Source organism: Dermochelys coriacea, chromosome 1, assembly GCF_009764565.3.
Source record: "Dermochelys coriacea isolate rDerCor1 chromosome 1, rDerCor1.pri.v4, whole genome shotgun sequence".
NCBI lineage: Eukaryota > Metazoa > Chordata > Testudines > Dermochelyidae > Dermochelys > Dermochelys coriacea.
Genome location: NC_050068.2, coordinates 44,167,708 through 44,187,940, shown reverse-complemented (window position 1 = coordinate 44,187,940; position 20,233 = coordinate 44,167,708). Strand labels below are relative to the sequence as shown.

The window sequence follows — 20,233 nt, the reverse complement described above, 5'->3', positions numbered from 1 at the left end:
GGGGTGTCTGGGGGAGGCTCGGTGGGGGTGTGTGTCTGGGGGAGGCTCAGGGAGGCGGGGTGGGGGTGTCTGGGGGAGGCTCCGTGGGGGGGGTGTGTCTGGGGGAGGCTCAGGGAGGCGGGGTGGGGTGTGTCTGGGGGAGACTCAGGGAGGCAGGTTGGGGGGGTGTCTGGTGGAGGCTTGGTGGGGGTGTGTGTCTGGGGGAGGCTCAGGGAGGCGGGGTGGGGGGCTGTCTGGGGGAGGCTCAGTGGGGGGGTGTGTCTGGGGGAGGCTCAGGGAGGCGGGGTGGGGGTGTCTGGGGGAGGCTCAGGTAGGCGGGGTGGGGTGTGTCTGGGGGAGGCTCAGGGAGGCTCGGTGGGGGTGTGTGTCTGGGGGAGGCTCAGGGAGGCGGGGTGGGGGGTGTAACGGGGGGAGGCTCAGGGAGGCGGGGTGGCGGTGTCTGGGGGAGGCTCCGTGGGGGGGTGTGTCTGGGGGGAGGCTCAGGGAGGCGGGGTGGGGGTGTCTGGGGGAGGCGGGGTGGGGGTGTAACTGGGGGAGGCTCAGGGAGGCGGGGTGGGGCTATAGCTGGGAGGGCTCAGGGAGGCGGGGTGGGGGTGTCTGGGGAGGCTCGGTGGGGGTGTGTGTCTGGGGGAGGCTCAGGGAGGCGGGGTGGGGGTGTCTGGGGGAGGCTTAGGGAGGCGGGGTGGGGCTATAGCTGGGAGGGCTCAGGGAGGCGGGGTGGGGGTGTCTGGGGGAGGGTCCGTGGGGGGGTGTGTCTGGGGGAGGCTCAGGGAGGCGGGGTGGGGGTGTAACGGGGGGAGGCTCAGGGAGGCGGGGTGGGGGTGTCTGGGGGAGGCGGGGTGGGGGTGTCTGGGGGAGGCTCAGGGAGGCGGGGTGGGGCTATAGCTGGGAGGGCTCAGGGAGGCGGGGTGGGGGTGTCTGGGGGAGGCTCCGTGGGGGGGTGTGTCTGGGGGAGGCTCAGGGAGGCGGGGTGGGGGTGTAACGGGGGGAGGCTCAGGGAGGCGGGGGGGTTTAGCTGGGGGAGGCTCAGCGAGGCGCGTGGGGAGGGGTCTCAGGGCGGAGCACCCGGCGCTCGTGCGTCCCGTGGCGCGCAGACATCCCCACGTTATAGCCCTCCCCCCAGAAGGTCGTCTGGGGCCAGGGACGTGTACCGCTGCGCCTGCGCATCAGAGAGCAGCAGGTGTCTCCCTGTCAGCGCGTGCCTCAGCTCCTCCCCTCCCACTTCGGTCCGTGCGCGCGCCGCTCACGCGACCCCTTTTCTCTGCTGCCCACGTGCCTTCAGGTCCGCTTCCCGCGGACTGGCAGTGCCGCGCGGTGCGCGCCCCCGCCTCTGTCCTTCTGTTGTGCGCGCGTGCCTGCGGCTCTATCTGCCTCAGCTCCATGCACCAGGCACCGCGTCCAGGGGCCAGCGCGGAGGGGATTGCACCTGCGCTCCCTATTGCACAGCCAGGAGCTGGCACTGCCGCCCCCTCCCCGTGTCTGTGCAGTGCAAACAATGAACCTGCCAGGAGCAGCCTGCCCTGCTGCATAGAAAGGACCTGGAGACCCTCCTCCTCCAGCAGGGGAGAAGCCAAGGTGACCACCATAGAGGGCTAGTCCCGCTGTCTGTCTGTCACTGTGTGTTTCCATCTGTCTGTATGAGATTGTGTTAACCTCGCTCAGATGCTTGCATGGCATTGCTCTCTCTCCCCCACCTCATCACCTCCATTGCTATTAATTCAGGACCAAGGATACTCTGCAGGGTAAATATCCCCCAGCCTGAATTTCCAACTGAGGCAGATAGGATGGTGGCTCCTGGGGTTAAAAGAATTTGGCTGTATTGCTAGCTCCAGGTTTGAATCATGAGCATTCTTAACAAAATTGTTAAAAACCCTGATATTTAATTGCTAACCCTGCTGGTGACCTTTGATTTTATTTCATGCATCATGCAACAATTGCTCTTATTCCATATTTAAACTCATGTGCTTTTGGGTTTTGTTTATCTTGTTAAACCAAAAAAACCTTTCAAACAGTTCTAGTTATTTTAACCGGTTTTTATTTCTTTAGTTCAGTACCATGTGTCCATACCACATTTCACTTGTTTCCCTCTTCCATTTAAGGAAAAAAAATCTCTCTTATTACTTCATGTCCAGTTCTTTTGTTTTCTTCAAATAATTTTAGGCAATTTTAAATTAAGTATTTTTCTTCATCATTTGTACTGTCACATTTATGTAACATGTGCCTGCCTGCATATGAGATTCATAGAAATATCTAAGGTATTGCATGTTCTTGAATTCACTAGTACTGTATCTGAACATTAAAAAATGTCTTTTCATTGAAGAAGACAGGGGTTAAAATGAATGAAGATCTGAAGGTTAATTTAAGCTGGCTGCCTCAAGATCATTTAGAAGCCAGCTCTCCAGAGAATGCCTCAACTGCAATCTCGTCCCTGATTCCTGTCGTAGACCCAGAACCAGAGCTCATAGTAAACCCCTGGGACATTGTTTTGTGTACTTCAGGAACCCTTATCTCCTGTGAAAATGCCATTGTGGTCCTTATCATTTTCCAAAATCCTAATCTTCGTGCCCCCATGTTCCTTCTGATAGGCAGCCTGGCACTTGCAGATCTCTTAGCAGGAATTGGATTGATCATCAATTTTATTTTTGCCTATCTTCTACAATCAGAAGCTACAAAACTGGTCACTATTGGACTGATTGTTGCCTCTTTCTCTGCATCTGTCTGCAGCTTGCTGGCTATTACTGTTGATCGTTATCTCTCATTGTATTATGCTTTGACTTATAATTCAGAAAGGACTGTCACTTTTACCTATATCATGCTTATTTTGCTCTGGGGAGCATCTATCTGTATTGGACTGCTGCCTATAATGGGCTGGAACTGCCTCAAAGATGAATCCACCTGCAGTGTTATCAGACCGCTCACTAAAAATAATGCAGCTATCCTTTCAGTCTCTTTCTTGCTCATGTTTGCTCTCATGCTGCAGCTCTACATTCAAATTTGTAAAATCGTGATGCGCCATGCCCATCAGATTGCCTTGCAACACCATTTCCTGGCCACATCCCATTATGTGACCACCCGAAAAGGAGTGTCTACTTTGGCCATTATTTTGGGAACCTTTGCTGCTTGTTGGATTCCTTTTACGCTCTATTCTTTAATAGCAGATTACACTTATCCTTCAATATATACCTATGCCACTCTTCTGCCAGCCACCTACAATTCCATCATCAATCCTGTAATATATGCTTTTAGAAACCAGGAAATACAAAAAGCATTTTGGCTCATCTGCTGTGGCTGTATCCCCTCTAGCCTGTCTCAAAGAGCAAGATCACCTAGTGATGTTTGATTAGCTATGAGGACTTTATTTAGCATTTTGTTTTTCAGAAATTCCTGCAACAATCTTTGGTTAGATACATTCCTTAGATTGTACATATCTGATTCATATTCAAGCCACAGGATTCACTGACCCTTTTGTAAAGAGAAACCCCATGAACCGAAATGAACTCAGTGGTTTAAGGAAAATTTCCAAAATCAAAATGATTAGTGTTCTTTCAAATTGTATTGTTGCACAGGTTTTATGAAAGACTAAACTGATCATTCACATCCACTATGATTCTAAGTTAACTTTATTAGTGAAAAAAGGCAGACTGAAGAGTTATAGCCTTTTAAAATAGTTTATGTGCTTGAGCTCAGTTATACTGCATGATTTTTCTGTTGTCAGAAATTCTCTCTCTCTTAGCCTTAGTGAAACAGTAAAGAAGACTATGTCCTTGGTTCTGTTAACAAACTAAAATGTATATCACCAATTTAAAATAATGACCCAATTACAATTGATTCATTTGGTATTTATTGTAATACTTTCTGGACCATTAATTTGCTAAAATGAAGAAGTACTTGTGCAGGTTTACTATTTTATATCTCAGTATAAATTGATCATTATTTTAAAATGTTACCTATTTTCTCATGAGTTCTGGATAGATGCTAGAATAGAATGTACGTTTCGTCTTTACTACTCCTTTATTTCTTTTCAAAAATCAACTATACATTTTTTAAAATATAGGACATCAGGGCCTATTGTAACATTGATTTTTAAACAGAATTCCTCATTTAAATTGATGGGGAGTTCTGCTCAGAAATCTATGACACAATATGGCCTCTAGGAATTATGCATTGTAATAGGTGCAGCATTTTAAGTTTCTTTGACAGATTAATATTTTCAAAAGTGTATAAGAAAATATTTAATGAAATAACATGCTTAAAATAGTATATCTACAGTAAATGGTTCCCTAAAGTTTGCTATTGATACACAAGTGTTATATCATGTTCTCATTGTTCTGCTCTGGTTTCAGATTCTGAAGTTTGAAAATTCTCTGAGCATGTCAGGTTCATAATTGTATGTAGCCAAAATGCCTATGGAACATATTTTCTTTTATTCTAACAATTTAATCTTTGAGTCCATCTCATGTTATGATGCTCAGTACTGTATGCATATCATTTCACTTCATTCTAAGATAATATTCCTTGTGTAAAAGGCAAAGCTTCCTTTCATGAATGCTTTAATTTAAGCTGCTTCTGATCTTTTCCATGAAGCCACATTAGAATCATTAGAACAAAAATGTTGTTTTCTAATAACAAGGTTGTACTGACATAAGAAAAAGCTTACTGGAAAAAAAACCCTGATTTTGGATTTCTTTGTTAAACTTGAGGTATCTTCTCATATCAGTGAATGGGAATTTATAGTAAAACTTCCATTAGTGCTAATGGAAGTTACATGTATAAATGCCTAGGCACCAATATGGAGGTGTCGTCCCCTGAATATCAAAGTAAATATACGATATTGTTGCTTCAGTATCTTCCATTATAGTTTAAAAAATCTCAAATGTTGATTAAAAATATACATGTACAGTATAGAGAGTATACACTACTATACTGCTGCAACTCGATCTTTTCAAATGGTATCTTTCCTTTTATTTAAACTTTTGGAACACTGTAGCTTTTGTGGCAAACTTCGGTGACATTAATAATCCATACGCTATACCCAGAACTAAATTTCAAATGTGAGTCACTTGTATATTAGCAATAATTTATTTTGGTTTCAATGCCGGATTCAAATTCCATTATTTACTTGGTTCAGCCTTCATGATACCTGGCTATTACTTTGCATTAATCTAAGCAAATTTAATATTGTATGGTGACGGCCTTATCTTGACAGGACTGTACTCTTGCAACTCCCGTTGGCTTAACTGGGACTTGTAGGTGCTCACCACCCACTGAAATCTCCCCTCAAACTATATAGGATATTTGTGTTCTTTATTTATCTCTGAATATTAATGAAGTTCTAGTAGTTTCCAGTTTTCTATTGTTTATAAGAAATCATCACTTCAAAAATACCTATGATGTATATATACTTGATTTTTATATACATATATGAAGTATCAAATATTGGAAATTATTGCTAGGATCATTTGTTAACATTTTTAAATGAATTATGTATAAGGGTCACAAATGCTATTTGCTTGTTAACAGACACAAATAAGACTTGCTAAAACTCCACAAACAAAACCTACCCCTCTCTTCCTCCATCCTTTCCATTAGTTTGGTCAGTCGCATCCAAGTGCCAAAAACTGATCAGGACAAACATCTACAGTTGTGACTGAAATTCTATCCCAAGAAGATCTGAGTTTTGCTCCACTTCTATCTAGGTACTAATATGCCTCTCCATTACCAGAATATCTGAGCACCTCACAATTATTTTTGTGTCTTTATCCTCACAACAGCCCTGTGAGGTAGGGAGGAACTATCATTCCCCTTTAATAGCTGAAGAACAGAGACACCCACGGACTTGCCCAAGGTCACACAGGGATCCATGGCAGAGCATAAAATTGAACTTCAGTGTCCTGAGTAGTAGTCTAGTTCCCTAACCACTGGACTTTCTACACTTTCCCCCCTTTTCTTCCAGTCTGGATCACGCCCTCCTGTGGCAAAACCCATAGTATGGGGCTCTGGAGAAGAAATCTGTGATTTCAGTGGTTGTTCCATCAGAGAGATTCCCACCCTCTTACCCAAGTAGGTCATTGTGCTTACCAACAAACCTGGAAGATCTCCAGAGATTTGTAGGAGGCCACAGCTGTCCACATGGAGGCTGTATGCCTCTGTACTGGCTCTGGTCTGGAAGGGGGGTTCAGCAGAAAATATCCAAGGATGCCAGAGGGAGACAATGTGTGTCCTCACTCAGCCTTACCCTCTCCTCCGCTCCTGGCTTACCTGGTGTTCAACTCCTCGCTCAGTGTGGAACTTAGACCTGTAGATCAGCCAGGGAAGAAACTACACTCTCCTTCCATGCAGGGTCAGAGAGATTTGTACCCAGAGGGTCCTCTTCACAAGCAGATCTCAGGACACCATCTGGGCTGAATTTAGGATAGAGAAGGATTAAAATTACAGAGTAATGTTCACATAGGGTTAGATTGTAGAAACACTATTTGCCCCAAGTGAGGGGCAGTGCCTGTAGGTGCACTGCTTCAGAAACAGACCAGCAATCAAATTGTGACTTCAGAGCCATTACCTTGCTCTTGATGTTACTATAGTCACTTTAAAAGCTTGAATGATCTGGATTCTCTTTTATAAAGATGTCCTTAAACTCAAAAGGGTCTGCAGTAATAGTCCTGACACAGGCCAAAACTCTGCTCGAAGTCAGTAAGTTTGGCCTATATAGGACTACAGGGTTGAGCCCAAAATGCTGTAAATGTAAAACTAGTAGTCCTGAGGTAAATACTGCATAATATACATCTGAATGACCTTGTGTTCAGAACTGCATATTAAACATTTGCCTCACCAGATTCAATAGTTCTACAAGAAGAAATGCTTTTTAAAAGCCAACTGACCCCACAGAAATAGATGGTTCTGTCCAACATTCTATTCAAGTTTCTGTATCTAGACAGTTCTGTCTTAGGCCATAGTTCTGCAAATTGTTCCATGTGGGCAGAACCCAGCACCACATGGAGTCCCCCTGAAGTTAGTGGGACTCCACACAGACTCAGGGACCTGCCCCCATTGGATAGCTTGAAGGAACATATCCTTATACTGTAATATTGAACAATACTAGTACCTAGTGCCAGAGGTGTTAAATTGACCGTTCTTAGCAATATTGGGTTTCTTCATAGCTCAGTCATCAATTCAAGTATTTTTAAAATGCACATGCATAATTTAATTAAAAGAATGTTTACTTTGTTTTAAATTATTAACATGCTAGATCTATTGTTAGTAATAAGTTGTATTTTTAATGGTGAAACCTGTTGCAGCCAGTGGTTTGTGTGCCCAACCTAAACGCTTTTGCTATTTTTTTTATTTTTCATAACATTTAACATTTTAGCAATAATGCAAAAAATGCTTTTGTTATAAGAGCAATAAAGTCCCAATAAGATACAGTTTATATAAGCTGTAGAATCAAAGCAATAGTGAGGAAGCAATAAAATCATTAGATAAAATATTGTGTTTCAGTAAGCAAATCTGACCTGTGCAAGGACTTTATGTAAGCAGAATTCATACTTTACTGTTACGCACTTGTTATAGTATTTGTATGGGACATTGTTTCAGACTGGTTGCATTATGATCATTGGAGTTATTATGTTGAAATTTTTGAGGATAACTGTTTTATCTCAATTTTCATATCCTGAATTCATAATATTTCCAAAACAGCATTATGTTAATGGAATAGATATTTCTATGGAATGTATTCTTTTATATAGTTTAAAATTTAGTTTATAGAACAGTATAAGTATAATTTTAATTATATGCTGAGTTTCCAGTTTTAAGTTAATCTAAATAAAAAATCATAAGTTTTCATAATACCTACACTGAAAGTACCCCAAATTTACAATGTTTGCAATGTTGAAAATAGTGGAGGGGCCAGGGAACCATAGAGATCAGATTATCCATGCACATTGGCCTCTGAACCCCAATTTTGGAGTATGAAAGGAACACGATTTTGGTATAATTGAAGAACACATCCTTCACCTCCCCCATGCCCAGGCCTGTTTAAAGCAAGCAGAAAGCTCTACTTTGCAGTGTGCAGGGGATGCTGGCAACGTATCATTGCCCGCTTCCCATATCTCTCTAATAGAAGTTAAGTGGTGTAAAGGGCCTTGTCCCATCCCTCATCACATAGGGGCCTAATCTAAAACTTACTGAAGTCAGTGGAAAGTCTCCCATTGTCTTCATTGGGTTTTGGATCAGGCTCAGGTTGAATTTCACCCACAGCTCATTCTTTTCTCATTACCTCCTTTTCCTCCCTACTATAGTTACTAAATATTAGACATTTGTGGTTTGATTTTTCAGTGTTGCTGAGCACCAGCAGCTCCCCATTACTTCAAGGGGAGCTGGGACTGCTCAGCACCACTGATAATCAGGCCATTCATGCATAATTGTCAGTTTCCTCACTTCTGTAAATTTGTTCTAGAGCCAAAGGACCATATTTTCAAAATGTGGGAACTGACTTTCATCCACAGAAAGGGCATGTGCTCCTGCTTTTGAGTGAAAATATTGGGTAGAATGGTCCCCATTTAAAAATCAAGTATTATCACATAGTGATATCCAAGACACCAATCATTTCCCTGTGTTTAAAATAGAAGGTAATGCTGATATCTCAGATACTATCCAAAAATAAAAAAAATTAATTGCATACATAACAATGTGAAAAGCTTGAAAGAAAAATAGGAGAACTAGAATATCTGGCAATGGAAAGAGATTTTGACATTATAGGCATTTAGGTGGAATGGAGAAAGGAATGATATACCTGGATGTATACTATATAGAATGGGTAGACTAAGTAACAGAGGCAGAGGATTATCACTATGTCGGAAAGACTGAACAGCATCTCATGAGATCACATTTCTTACCATACAGAGTATCTTTGGATGCAAATCTTAAGTATAAGAATAAAAGTACACTGTTAGGGTAACACTGGCCTCCTGATCAGGAGAAAGATATCGAGAGCACGCTTTTGAGAAGAATCAAAGATGCAATTAAATACAACAAAAGAGTAGTAATAGGTGACCTCACCTATCTCCATATAGACTGGTTAGATGTCACATTGGAAAGAGGTGTAGAGCAGTGGTTCTCAAACAGGGATATGGGGCCACAAGCAGGTTTCAGGGGGTCCACCGAACAGGATCAGTTTAGACTTGCTGGGGCCCAAGGCAGAAAGGGGGTTGGACTAGATGACCTTCTGGGGTCCCTTCCAACCCTGATATTCTATGATTCTGATATTCTATGAAAGCCGGAGTCCCACTGAATGGGGGTGAAGCCCGGGGCCCTGGGCCCCGCCACCTGGGGCTGAAGCAGAAGCCTGAGCAACTTATCTTCACGGTGCCCCCTGTGGCATGGGGCCCTGGGCAATTGCCCAGCTTGCTACCCCTTAACACCAGCCCTGGCTTTTATATGCAGAAAACCAGTTATTGTGGCACAGGTTGTCCGTGGAGTTTTTATAGCATGACTGAAGGGGGCCTCAGAAAGAAAGAAAAAGTTCCCTGCTGTAGAGAATCAATTTCTTGACAAGTTAATTGATCGTCTTCTTAGAACAGCCAGTTCTAGAACGCATAAGAGGCTATTCTTGAAATAGTTCTGAGTACTGTGCAGGAAATACAAGAGGTAATTAAAATTGAGCTAATATATAAACTAATCACAGTGTCTAAACTCCTCCCATTTTCCTTTCTTGGTCATGTGTGTGTACACGTCCACTTGCTTCCTCTTCAGTCTCAGCTTTACTGCTGCTGTCAGTGTTAAACACCCTAAAGGAAGAGAATATACAAGGTCTCTCCAGAGCAATATATAAGGGTGGTGTCATTAGGCCAGTGCATGAAACAGGGCCAGAAAGTGACCATCCACAAAAGAGTGGGACTAATTACACAAAATACAGTCAAATGCACAAAGTAAACAGATCGAAAATATAGAGTCAAGTTTAAAAAATCATTAATCTTTTTCAGCTATAGTGATTTTAAGGGTTTCTTTCAACAATAGTGGAGCAGATCCAGACTATTTCGAGTGTATTTGTTGACCTTCAGGCTATACTTTACCCAGGCTTTTGAGGAAGGTTGATCTTAATGTGGCCCTTTTTGGGTGGGTCCAGGAAACACATTAAAGCTATATTTTGTTGGGGACTACTGGAAGACTAGCGATGAATTGATGGCAAAGCACCTAGAGTGTGAATAAGTGCTTCTTCTGCACATTAGAAATCAAAATGAATAAAATATTTCCAGTCAAATGCAGTTCCCAAGGTGCAGCATCTCTAAACATTATGGTGCCCCAAGGAGCCCTAGCAAGACAATACTGTTTAATAAATTGATTTATGAACTGGAAAGGCAGATGAACAAGATGGCAAAATTTGCAGGTGGCACAAAAGTAGGCCCCTTTCGTGCAATGCATTGTGTATGAGCAGACAGTACCATTAACATCAACAAAGCTAGACAATCGGGCAACACGATGGCAAGTGAAATTCAGTGTTGATACATACAAGTTACTGGTAGGAGGGAATAATACATTGGAAGGAATAATTTGAACTATTCACAGTCATTCCTGGGTTCTAAATGACTTGCAAGCCCTCACAAAAAAGACTGGGGGTAGGGGGGAATTTTTGTCGACAGCTCAGTAAAAATGTCAGTTTAATGCTCCAACAGTCAATACTTGGAATGCTGTGTTCAGTTGTGGTCACAAGCAGTTCAGAGATGTTCCTTGAAAATCATTAGAGATTGAAAAGATTAGGGCTATTTATTATAGAGTGGAAACTAACAGGGACATAATAAAGGCATACTAACTAATGAATGCTATAGGGAAGATAAATCAGGCATACTTATTTTCCCTTTCTCATAATACAAGAACAAGGGGAGTTCCAATGAAATTGAAAGGCAATACATTTGGAAATACTTGTCCAAAGTAAAAGTAGGTAAAAGGTAATAGCAACTTGTGGAACTGACTGCCACAGTATATCACTTAGGCCAAGAGTTTGTCATTATTTTAAAAAGGACTAGCAATTGTATGGATGAGGACCTTCACATTTACATAAGATGAAATTTAAAAAGGTCAAGGGATGCAAGTCTTTATAGTTCAGAGAATTACATAACTACTAACTGCCTGAAATTAGGGTAAAAGTATTTCCCATTGGCAAGTTATTCTACAACTGTCCATTGTGTGGACTCATACCTTCCCTTGATGCATATGAAACTGCTGGAAACAGGACACTGAACTAGATGGACTACTGGTTTGATCTAGTACGGCAATTTCTATGTTACTTTGTTTTTTATGTAAATCAGTGTAGTACCTATTGGTGAATATGACTTTTAATGATGACCACCATATCTGCTCAAATGTATAGCTGCAAAAATGCAGAAATGTGATTGCAAATGAGCTGCCACTTTTCTGTAAATTTAACGTGCTTGGTTGTATTTTAGTTATGAATGTCCTTGATCCTGCAATCCTGACATGCATAACTTCAGTTAAAGTCAGTGGGAGTTTTCTGCCAATTTAAGAACAGGCACAACAGCAGATTATTTTTTAGGCTGCATCATAATACATTCCTATTTATTCTGAAGAAGAGATGAGCCCTTAACTTTATTGTAGTTGTTTCCTTGAAAGTGATTTTAAATGTCCTACCAAACATATTACATAATAAATGCCTGTGCTGAAGTTTATTATTTCAATTCTTGCTGATCTTGTAGGCTAAATTAGCCCTTGCCTTCTAGAAGAGATGAAATAAATATATATAGTAAAAGGGTAAAAGGAAAAGGGAGAAAAAAATCTGAACATAGCAGATTAGACATTATGTGCAGCCTGATGAGACTCATAAGAGAAGGTAACTGACCCCCCAAAAAATCTTGTTACAAATAAGTATTATAATACTTATGTGAAACAAACCTTTTCAATAAAAAGAAAAGGAGGACTTGTGGCACCTTAGAGACTAACAAATTTATTTGAGCATAAGCTTTCGTGAGCTACAGCTCACTTCATCGGGTGCATTCAGTGAAATTCTCCCCCCTGAATTGCCTATTTTGTAAACTAACTAGTTTTTATGCAAATATTAAAAATAGTAATTGTATCACTGTATATTCAATCAAACATAATATGAGGTTTATCAATATTAAATTATTTTAATTAATTTTAACATTCATTTTCAATAGAGTTCAGATTGAAAAAAGCCAACAAGGACAATATCTGCAAGAGTTGTTTAGTCTTGTTTAATGAAATTTCTAAACAAAATAATTCGTAGTATAAACAAAATGAAATATAAAACAGCAGAGTACTATAATGACAGCTACATATTATGGGATTGAGTCTCCTCTCACTTACATCAGCTTCATCCTGGTGCACTGCAATTCTAATGACTGTAATGGAATTACTTTTTATTTACAGCAGTCAGAGATCAAAATCTGGCCTCATATATCTTTAGCTTCAAGGATCTCCCTTTTTATAATTCAGAGGTATCATAATCCTACATAAGTAAGGGATCTCCAGTATTACATTTGGAAGCCAAACGGTAGTACTTGTATATGTACATCCAGAAACTTTTTTATTAACAAAATAAAATGCTTTAAAAATTAATTCACTCATTTTCAAATTTTCCAAAGACAAATGGATTGCATTAGATCAGTGGTTCCCAAACTTGTTCCGCTGCTCGTGCAGGGAAAGCCCCTGGCAGGCCGGGCCGGTTTGTTTACTTGCCGTGTCTGCAGGTTCAGCCGATCGCGGCTCCCAGAGGCCGCGGTTTGCTGCTCCAGGCCAATGGGAGCTGCTGGAAGCCGAACCTGCGGACGCGGCAGGTAAACAAACCAGCCCGGCCCACCAGGGGCTTTTCCTGCACGAGCGGTGGAACAAGTTTTAGAACCACTGCATTAGATAATTGTCTGTATATTTGTGATTGACTATTGCTTCTGCGGTTTGCTATAGCACTTTCCTATATGTCTGTAGCAAATTTACAGTGAAAAAAATGTGTATCAGTGGATGTTTTTCTTGCAGGAGATATCTGTTTTAATTGCAGGGAAAAGTTCAAGTGAATTGCTGCTATATTGTTTATATTTACATTGGTAGTATGTTCTCATCCTATTTAATCCTAAACTGCAAGGTATCCAATAATTTTTAAAACTGCAAAGATGTCTCAGTAAGGGCCTGATCCTGGAATCCTTACTCAAGGAAAACTGCAGTTGTATATTAAACACAAAATTCTAAGGACTCCACCCGGCAAGGTGCAGAGTGCTGCTCATCTTTGAATTGGAGGAGCTCAGCACCTTTCAGGATTAGAACACAACACTAATTATATTTTCAAAAATTCAAAAAAAGTAATGCTTTTATAAATCTCTTTTACATATGCAGACTCACCTAAAAAAAACCCTAAGTCCACTCTTCATTTTAAGAGCTCAGGCAGTAAAATAATTATATATAATCTGCTTTCTTGAAAGGACAGAAAAACTGTGTTCTAGTACATTTTGGTATCCCATCAGTTTAAACTAAAGCTGTTGATTAATCAGTTTTAATTGCACTGCTAAATAATAGAATACCCGTTGAAATGTATTACATATTTTTGGATGTTTTTCTGCATTTTCAAATATATTGATTCCAATTATAACACGGAATACAAAGTGTACAGTGCTCACTTTATTTTTATTACAAATATTTGCAGTGTAAAAATGATAAAAGAAATAGTATTTTTCAATTCACCTCAAACAAGTACTGTAGTTCAATCTCTTTATCGTGAAACTGCAACTTACAAATGTACATTTTTTTGGTTACATAACTGCACTCAAAAACAAAATAATGTAAAATTTTAGAGCCTACAAGTGCACTCAGTCCTACTTCTTGTTCAACTAATCGCTAAGAGAAACAATTTTTTTTACATTTAGGGGAGATAATGCTGCCTGCCTCTTATTTACAATATCACCTGAAAGTGAGAACAGACGTTCGCATGGCACTTTTGTAGATGGCATTGCAAGTATTTACGTGCCGGATACTCTAAACATTCGTATGTCCCTTCATGCTTCGGCCACCATTCCAGGACATGCTTCCATGCTGATGACGCTTGTTACAAAAATAATGTGTTAATTAAATTTGTGACTGAACTCCTCAGTGGGAGAATTGTATGTCTCCTGCTCTGTTTTACACTCATTCTGCCATATATTACATGTTATAACAGTCTCGGATGATGACCCAGCACATGTTGTTCATTTTAAGAACACTTTCACTGCAGATTTGACAAAATGCAAAGAAGGTACCAATGTGAGAGTTCTAAAAATAGCTACAGCACTCGACCCAAGGTTTAAGAATCTGAAGTGCCTTCCAAAATCTGAGAGGGATGAAGTGTGGAGTATGCTTTCTTTCAAAAGTCTTAAAAGAGCAACACTCTGATCCAGAAACTACAGAACCTGAACCACCAAAAAAAAAAATCAACCTTCTGCTGGTGGCATCTGACTCAGATTATGAAAATGAACATGCGTCAGTCCAGACTGCTATGGATCATTATTGAGCAGAACCTGTCATCAGTATAGACACGTCCTCCGGAATGGCGATTAAAGCATGAAGGGACATATGAATCTTTAGTGCATCTGGCATGTAAATATCTTGCAACACTAGATACAACAGTGCTATGCAAACACCTGTTCTCACTTTTAGGTGACATTGTAAACAATAAGCAGGCAGCATGATCTCCTGCAAATGTGGAGGGATGGCTCAGTGGTTTGAGCACTGGCCTTCTAAACACAGGGTTGTGAGTTCAATCCTTGAGGGGGCCATTTAGGGATCTGGGGCAAAATTGGGGATTGGTCCTGCTTTGAGCAGGGGGTTGGATTAGATGACCTCCTGAAGTCCCCTCCAACCCTGATATTCTGTGATCCTATAAAGAAACCCTGAGTGATTGGCTGAACAAGTGTAGGACGTAGTGGACTTGTAGGCTCTAAAGTTTTACATTGTTTTATTTTTGAATGCAGGTTTTTTTTGTACATAATTCTACATTTGTAAGTTCAATTTTCATGATAAAAAGATTGCACTACAGTACTCGTATGAGGTGAATTGAAAAATACTATTTCTTTTGTTTTTTACAGTGCAAATATATGTAATTAAAAAGAATAGTGAGCTCTGTACACTTTGTATTCTGTGTTGTAATTGAAATCAATATACTTGAAAATGTATAAAACATCCAAAAATATTTAAATAAATATCATTCTATTATTAACAGCACAATTAATCACACGATTAATCATAATTAATTTTTTTAATTGTGTGATTAATCACAATTAACTTTTTAATCATTTGACAGCCCTAGTGTAAACATCCCTTCAATGTCATGGGTAGCTGAAGTGTGATCAGTGGACACTGAGACCAACAGTCTAATAGAATTCAAAAAAATATTGAAAATGTATATGACTAACAAGAACATCCAGAGTTACAGTGGCAAGGATTTAAAACAAAAAAAAAAACACAGCCAAGAGTTTTGGAAGGGATATAAACCCTCTTGCTTCAAGGAGGTCAGAAAGAAATTTTCCCCATAACTGCCTGCTATGAGGTTTTAGACACATCTATTACTGCCAACTGTTGGAGATAGAATATGTGAGTAGATGGACCAGTATGTAGTTTCTGTGCTCCTGCAGGCAGCATTCCATCATCACATCTCTGGCTCTTACTAGGAACTTAGATAGCCCCCATCACTACAGCATCTGAGCCTATTCCATGTATTTAAAAATAGAAATAAACAACAGGTTTTTTTTATACATACTATACACACACACACACACTCTCTCTCTCTCTCTCTCTCCAGGGAAAATCCCACAGAAAGGAGTAAATCTTAAAATCTCTGCATTGTTGGCCCAAACCTGTGAGTCATCAGTTGCCCTCAGTTCCAACTGAAGTCTCCTCTTAGGAGATCCTCAGCACCTCCTAGGATCAGGCCCATTAAAGACACAGAAAACACAGCCAATGCTCCTTTCAGCAAAGTGGCTATAGGAAGGGGGCAGGCCCTCTCAATAGGAAGATCCCCCAAGATCTGCCAGGAACATACTGTTTTACGGCATTGGAATGTGGGAAAACAGTGTGTTGAATCAGCCCCATTTGTGTTGCTCCCTGACTCCGTCCTGGCAGCGTGGTTTGCCCATTTCAGATCTGTGTAACTGTTGTTACAGTAGTGCCTGCATGTATCTGTAAAATCACATGGAATGAGGGCAGAGATGTTTCTGCAGACCTGATAGGAATAGGGGATCGTATTTGACTTGACTTTCCATTAATTCCTGCTCCTTTCTTCTGTTTTCCCCCCAATTTTGTGCTTCCCTCCACTGCAAACAGAGAACTATATCAGACCCATGGTGCTCAATGCGTCAATAGACATGTTCAGATGTGTGGCATTCTACACAACAGCTCTTCCAATGTGGGTAGCACCTTAAACATACAGTTAACAACTTTCATTTATTCTGGGTGTTCCTACAAGTTATTAAGGATAGGAGTAGGAAATGAGTCAAGGAGAAAGCAGAAATAATAGAATGGTGTTTGCCAAAATATAGGATAGGAATACAATTGCAGATAATTTTACTAGTATTTTATAGTATAATTTAATAATATAATTATAGTATAAATCAAAGTGCAATGACAAGCCTATGGGGCCTATTCCCCAGTGCTCACACAAAGCCTGTGAAAGCCCTGCACATGCATTAGGGGTCAGAATTTGGCCTTGTGCATATTGGGCCTGATCCAAATCCCATTGAAGTCAATAGGCCTTTTATTTTTCTTGTTACTTTTAGAAGTATGTTCAGTAGACCTCTGTCCACCTTTTATTCTGTATCCCTTCCTTCTGAAGCAGTTTGGGGTTAAAGCCTACTGTAGTTCTTCCTTTTGTTTTCTCTCAGCTTTACAGTTCTTGCAAAAAAAACTATGAAAATTGATAGTAAATGGGTTTAGAAACAGAAATTTCACAGCACATAAATATTAAGACTGTGTCTATGACATCAAGTTTATATTTAACTCTAGCCCATCAGTTTAGAATCCCCTGGGCTAATAGAATCATTTTACAGTTTTCTAGAGTTATATACATGTTCATTAACCCGATCCCAGGGAACATTTCTTTTCACTACCATATGCAGTAAAAAATGACTATGTATAATTTACAGTGCTTGTCCTCTTACATATGTTCAATGGGACAGCATTCCTAAAGAAACTGAATATAGTTCACCAAAATACATAATATTGGTGACTTCAATATGAGGATTACATACTGTATTGTGAAATGTTTTAGCAACAGCAGCTGCATGGAGATGCTTTCTGAAATACACATATCACTAGGAGCCAAACAGCTTTAATCCCAGTAGTTTGAATTTTTGCATGAATTGCTTTTGATATTAATCCCAATTATTGTCTTAGTATACACAGACCTGTGGTTACTTCTTAGACTGCCTAATTTTTTAAATTGTGGTTGAAGTTTGAACCATAGTTTACTAGCGTGTAAAGAAATTTACAAATTTTAAAATTTTATGAGTTTCCTCCAAGGTTAAAGCTTTGGACTGCAACTACAGCTCTTCTTGTTGTATACACAAAAATGATTTAATGCACTTTATTTTAATAAAAATAGCACAATTCTTTGTTTATATAATGTTACAATTGCACTATGCTATAAGAATCAGTTACTAAATTTAAAATTGTACAGTTTTGTAGTCTACAGTTTAACTGCTTATTCATAAATGATTGAAACAATTAGATCTCTTTCAGTTAAATGTTAATTTTATATGTGGTACATGTAACTTAAATAAATTTTCCTTTGTAAAAATGTTGTGTATGTCCTCATACTGAATGGATTTTATCTGTCTTCGTTCTTTTCCCCACAGGAAAATAGTGCTGCATTTTTAAAAAATTGAGTTAATACATACACAGCAGATACACAGGGCTATCAAAAGGTGTTTGTATTTTTCCAGAATTCTAAGGATCAAATTCAGGATCAAATAAAAATGGAGACGACTCAGTTGGACACCCATAGAACTACTGACACCCTGTGTACAAAAATCTAAGTTAATGTCATTTTACACCAGTGAGCCAGAAGCAGGTAAAGTCAGGGTGCGATTCTAACTTGCACTTTCTTCCACCTACTAGTTTAGCTGCTTTTCTTGCTCCACTACACCTCTCTTCTAACACCTTGGTATGTATCATCAAATTACACTCTTATACACAGTGAGCCAAATTCAGAGGGTATGTAAGATGTAATAGGTGCTGGGATATAAGTTATATCTTGGTAAGTGTATGAGAGTCTTAATAAATGAATTGTAAGGTTGTATAAGGTGGGAAACTGAGTTATGAGTCCACCCAATTTAGAGAATCTATTTTTACCTTTATTTGTAAATTTTCAGACAGAATGATTGTCACATACAGTTTCTGATAATATATTTATGATAGAGAATAAACAGATAAGGTGGAACATGTAGAGGTCAAAGTTGCCAAGTTCTGGGGTACCAGAAGGCTTTTATGTACTTCATGGCTTCTGGTCTGATTCTTCAGTCTCATTCCTTCAGTTTCCGGTATGATATTTCTGACTTGGGCCATTGTTCACTTGATTTCTTATACCTTTTCACATACATATTCATTAGCTTTCCTTCAATCAGTGTTAAGCATTTTGTCCGACATAACCCACGCAATACACATGCAAGCTTCTATGTACACAGCTTTTGCTGTCTACAATATACCTTTAAAGTCAATATTTCTTATCTTCTCCAGACATGGGTTTTCAGGTAACATTTACTTAAAGTTCTAGCATCAGACTTGTAAATTTTTAAAAGGCTTTGTCAATAATTTTGCCTTTTCCATTTTGAAGATGCTTTTATTTTAGGATCTTGATCATCAATGGTTTCCCAACAGAGCGTAAAGGACTCAGAGTTGATGTATCGTACAAAGTGCAGCACAGGGGGAGGCCAGAAGAAGTCATCAGTTACATTAACTTGGATTCCTTCTGAACTTATTTAGGCCATGATCCTGTAATTACCTCTATGCAAAGTCAGTTGCAGGATCAGAGCCCTAGATTCAGATTTGAATTTGACTGTAAATTTGAATCTTATGCTTCTTTTCTCAAGAATAAACATGCCCAGTTTTTTTTCCTTTCCTCATAAATCATGTTTTCTAAATTTTTTTTATCACTTTTTGTTGGTCTCTAATAATTTTCACTGTCTAATAATCTTTGTTTTGGGAAAAAATACTGGAAAAATGTTATAATTCTTTGAGAATTTAAAAGAGGATAAGGTGGCAGCTTAATGAATTTTGAGAGGCAGTTTTTCCCATGCACAGGGGACAGCATATGGGATAAAGCATGCAGGTGCCAGAGAGTTAAATAGACAGGCAGGCCATTGAGGCTTGTGGTAAATGATACATCTCCATTTCTCCCCAGCCTACTGTGACAGATGTTGCAATCGTGTGCAGTATCTTTGGTGAAACATACTGTATGAGGTGTATGTATCACTGTGGGCCAGAACTGTATGTATGATTATGTTGTACTTCATGGAGGAGAGTGACCACAGCTCCTTCAGGAACTAAGAGTGGGGTGGGGGGTGATTTGAACAGTTTCAGGGCCTTCATTCTGATTTAGCAAAAAAACAGGAACTTAGTGCAAGGGGGCCCCAACCCATAAAGGGTTAGACGGACTTTGGCCTACTGGGGCTCCATAAGACTGATGGTGACCATTCGTAAGCTTTCAGCATGTGTATAGGAACTTTTCGGTTTTTTTTAATGTTTTCTCTATAATGCTTTTACCTTAATAATAAATGTGCTTGCTTGGAGAGAGCTGTGTGTAATTTTCAACTGCTGGTAGTATACTCTTCACAGCCCTTGGAGAGAAAACAAAGCATAAGTACTGGTCTTTAGGCAGGCTGGCTTGCTGGGGATATCAAAGTGTAAGGCTGGGAGTTATGTGGCCTTAACCCCTGCCCCCACCTCCACCTCATGGTTAGAAGGGAATGGAACAAGGGTCCCTGCCCAGAGACAGGCGACATCTGTAGACCGAGACCTGAGTGGGAACTCCTGGAGTAGGACAGAGGTGGGTACAAGGGCTGAAGTACAGGTGCAGTTACTCTGAAACTGTGACAATATGGTGGCAGCATGAATAGGATCTATGAGAGTGGGGAATTGCCAATATAGTTACAGCCACAGTGAAAGTAGGTCCCGTAGACAGGAAAAGCAGAGAGAAAAATCTCAGCCTTTTCAGGAAAGGAATAGCAAAAAGTGAGTGGGAGAAATGGAATAATGA

General features: G+C 40.2%; 1 protein-coding gene across 2 annotated transcripts; it reads left to right on the top strand.

The window, feature by feature from the left end:
* Positions 1–1,238: 1,238 nt before the first annotated feature.
* Positions 1,239–4,707, top strand: GPR12 (G protein-coupled receptor 12). 2 transcript variants are annotated; one of them, XM_038370277.2, is made up of 2 exons: positions 1,239–1,575; positions 2,324–4,707. In XM_038370277.2, exons 1-2 carry the CDS (start codon positions 1,381–1,383, stop codon positions 3,338–3,340), a joined length of 1,212 nt encoding a protein of 403 aa, XP_038226205.2. In that variant the 5' UTR covers positions 1,239–1,380; the 3' UTR covers positions 3,341–4,707. The 2 variants fall into 2 exon arrangements, with proteins under 2 accessions (XP_038226205.2, XP_043360258.1); XM_043504323.1 differs by having other exon boundaries at positions 2,321–4,707.
* The last annotated feature ends 15,526 nt before the right edge of the window (positions 4,708–20,233 follow it).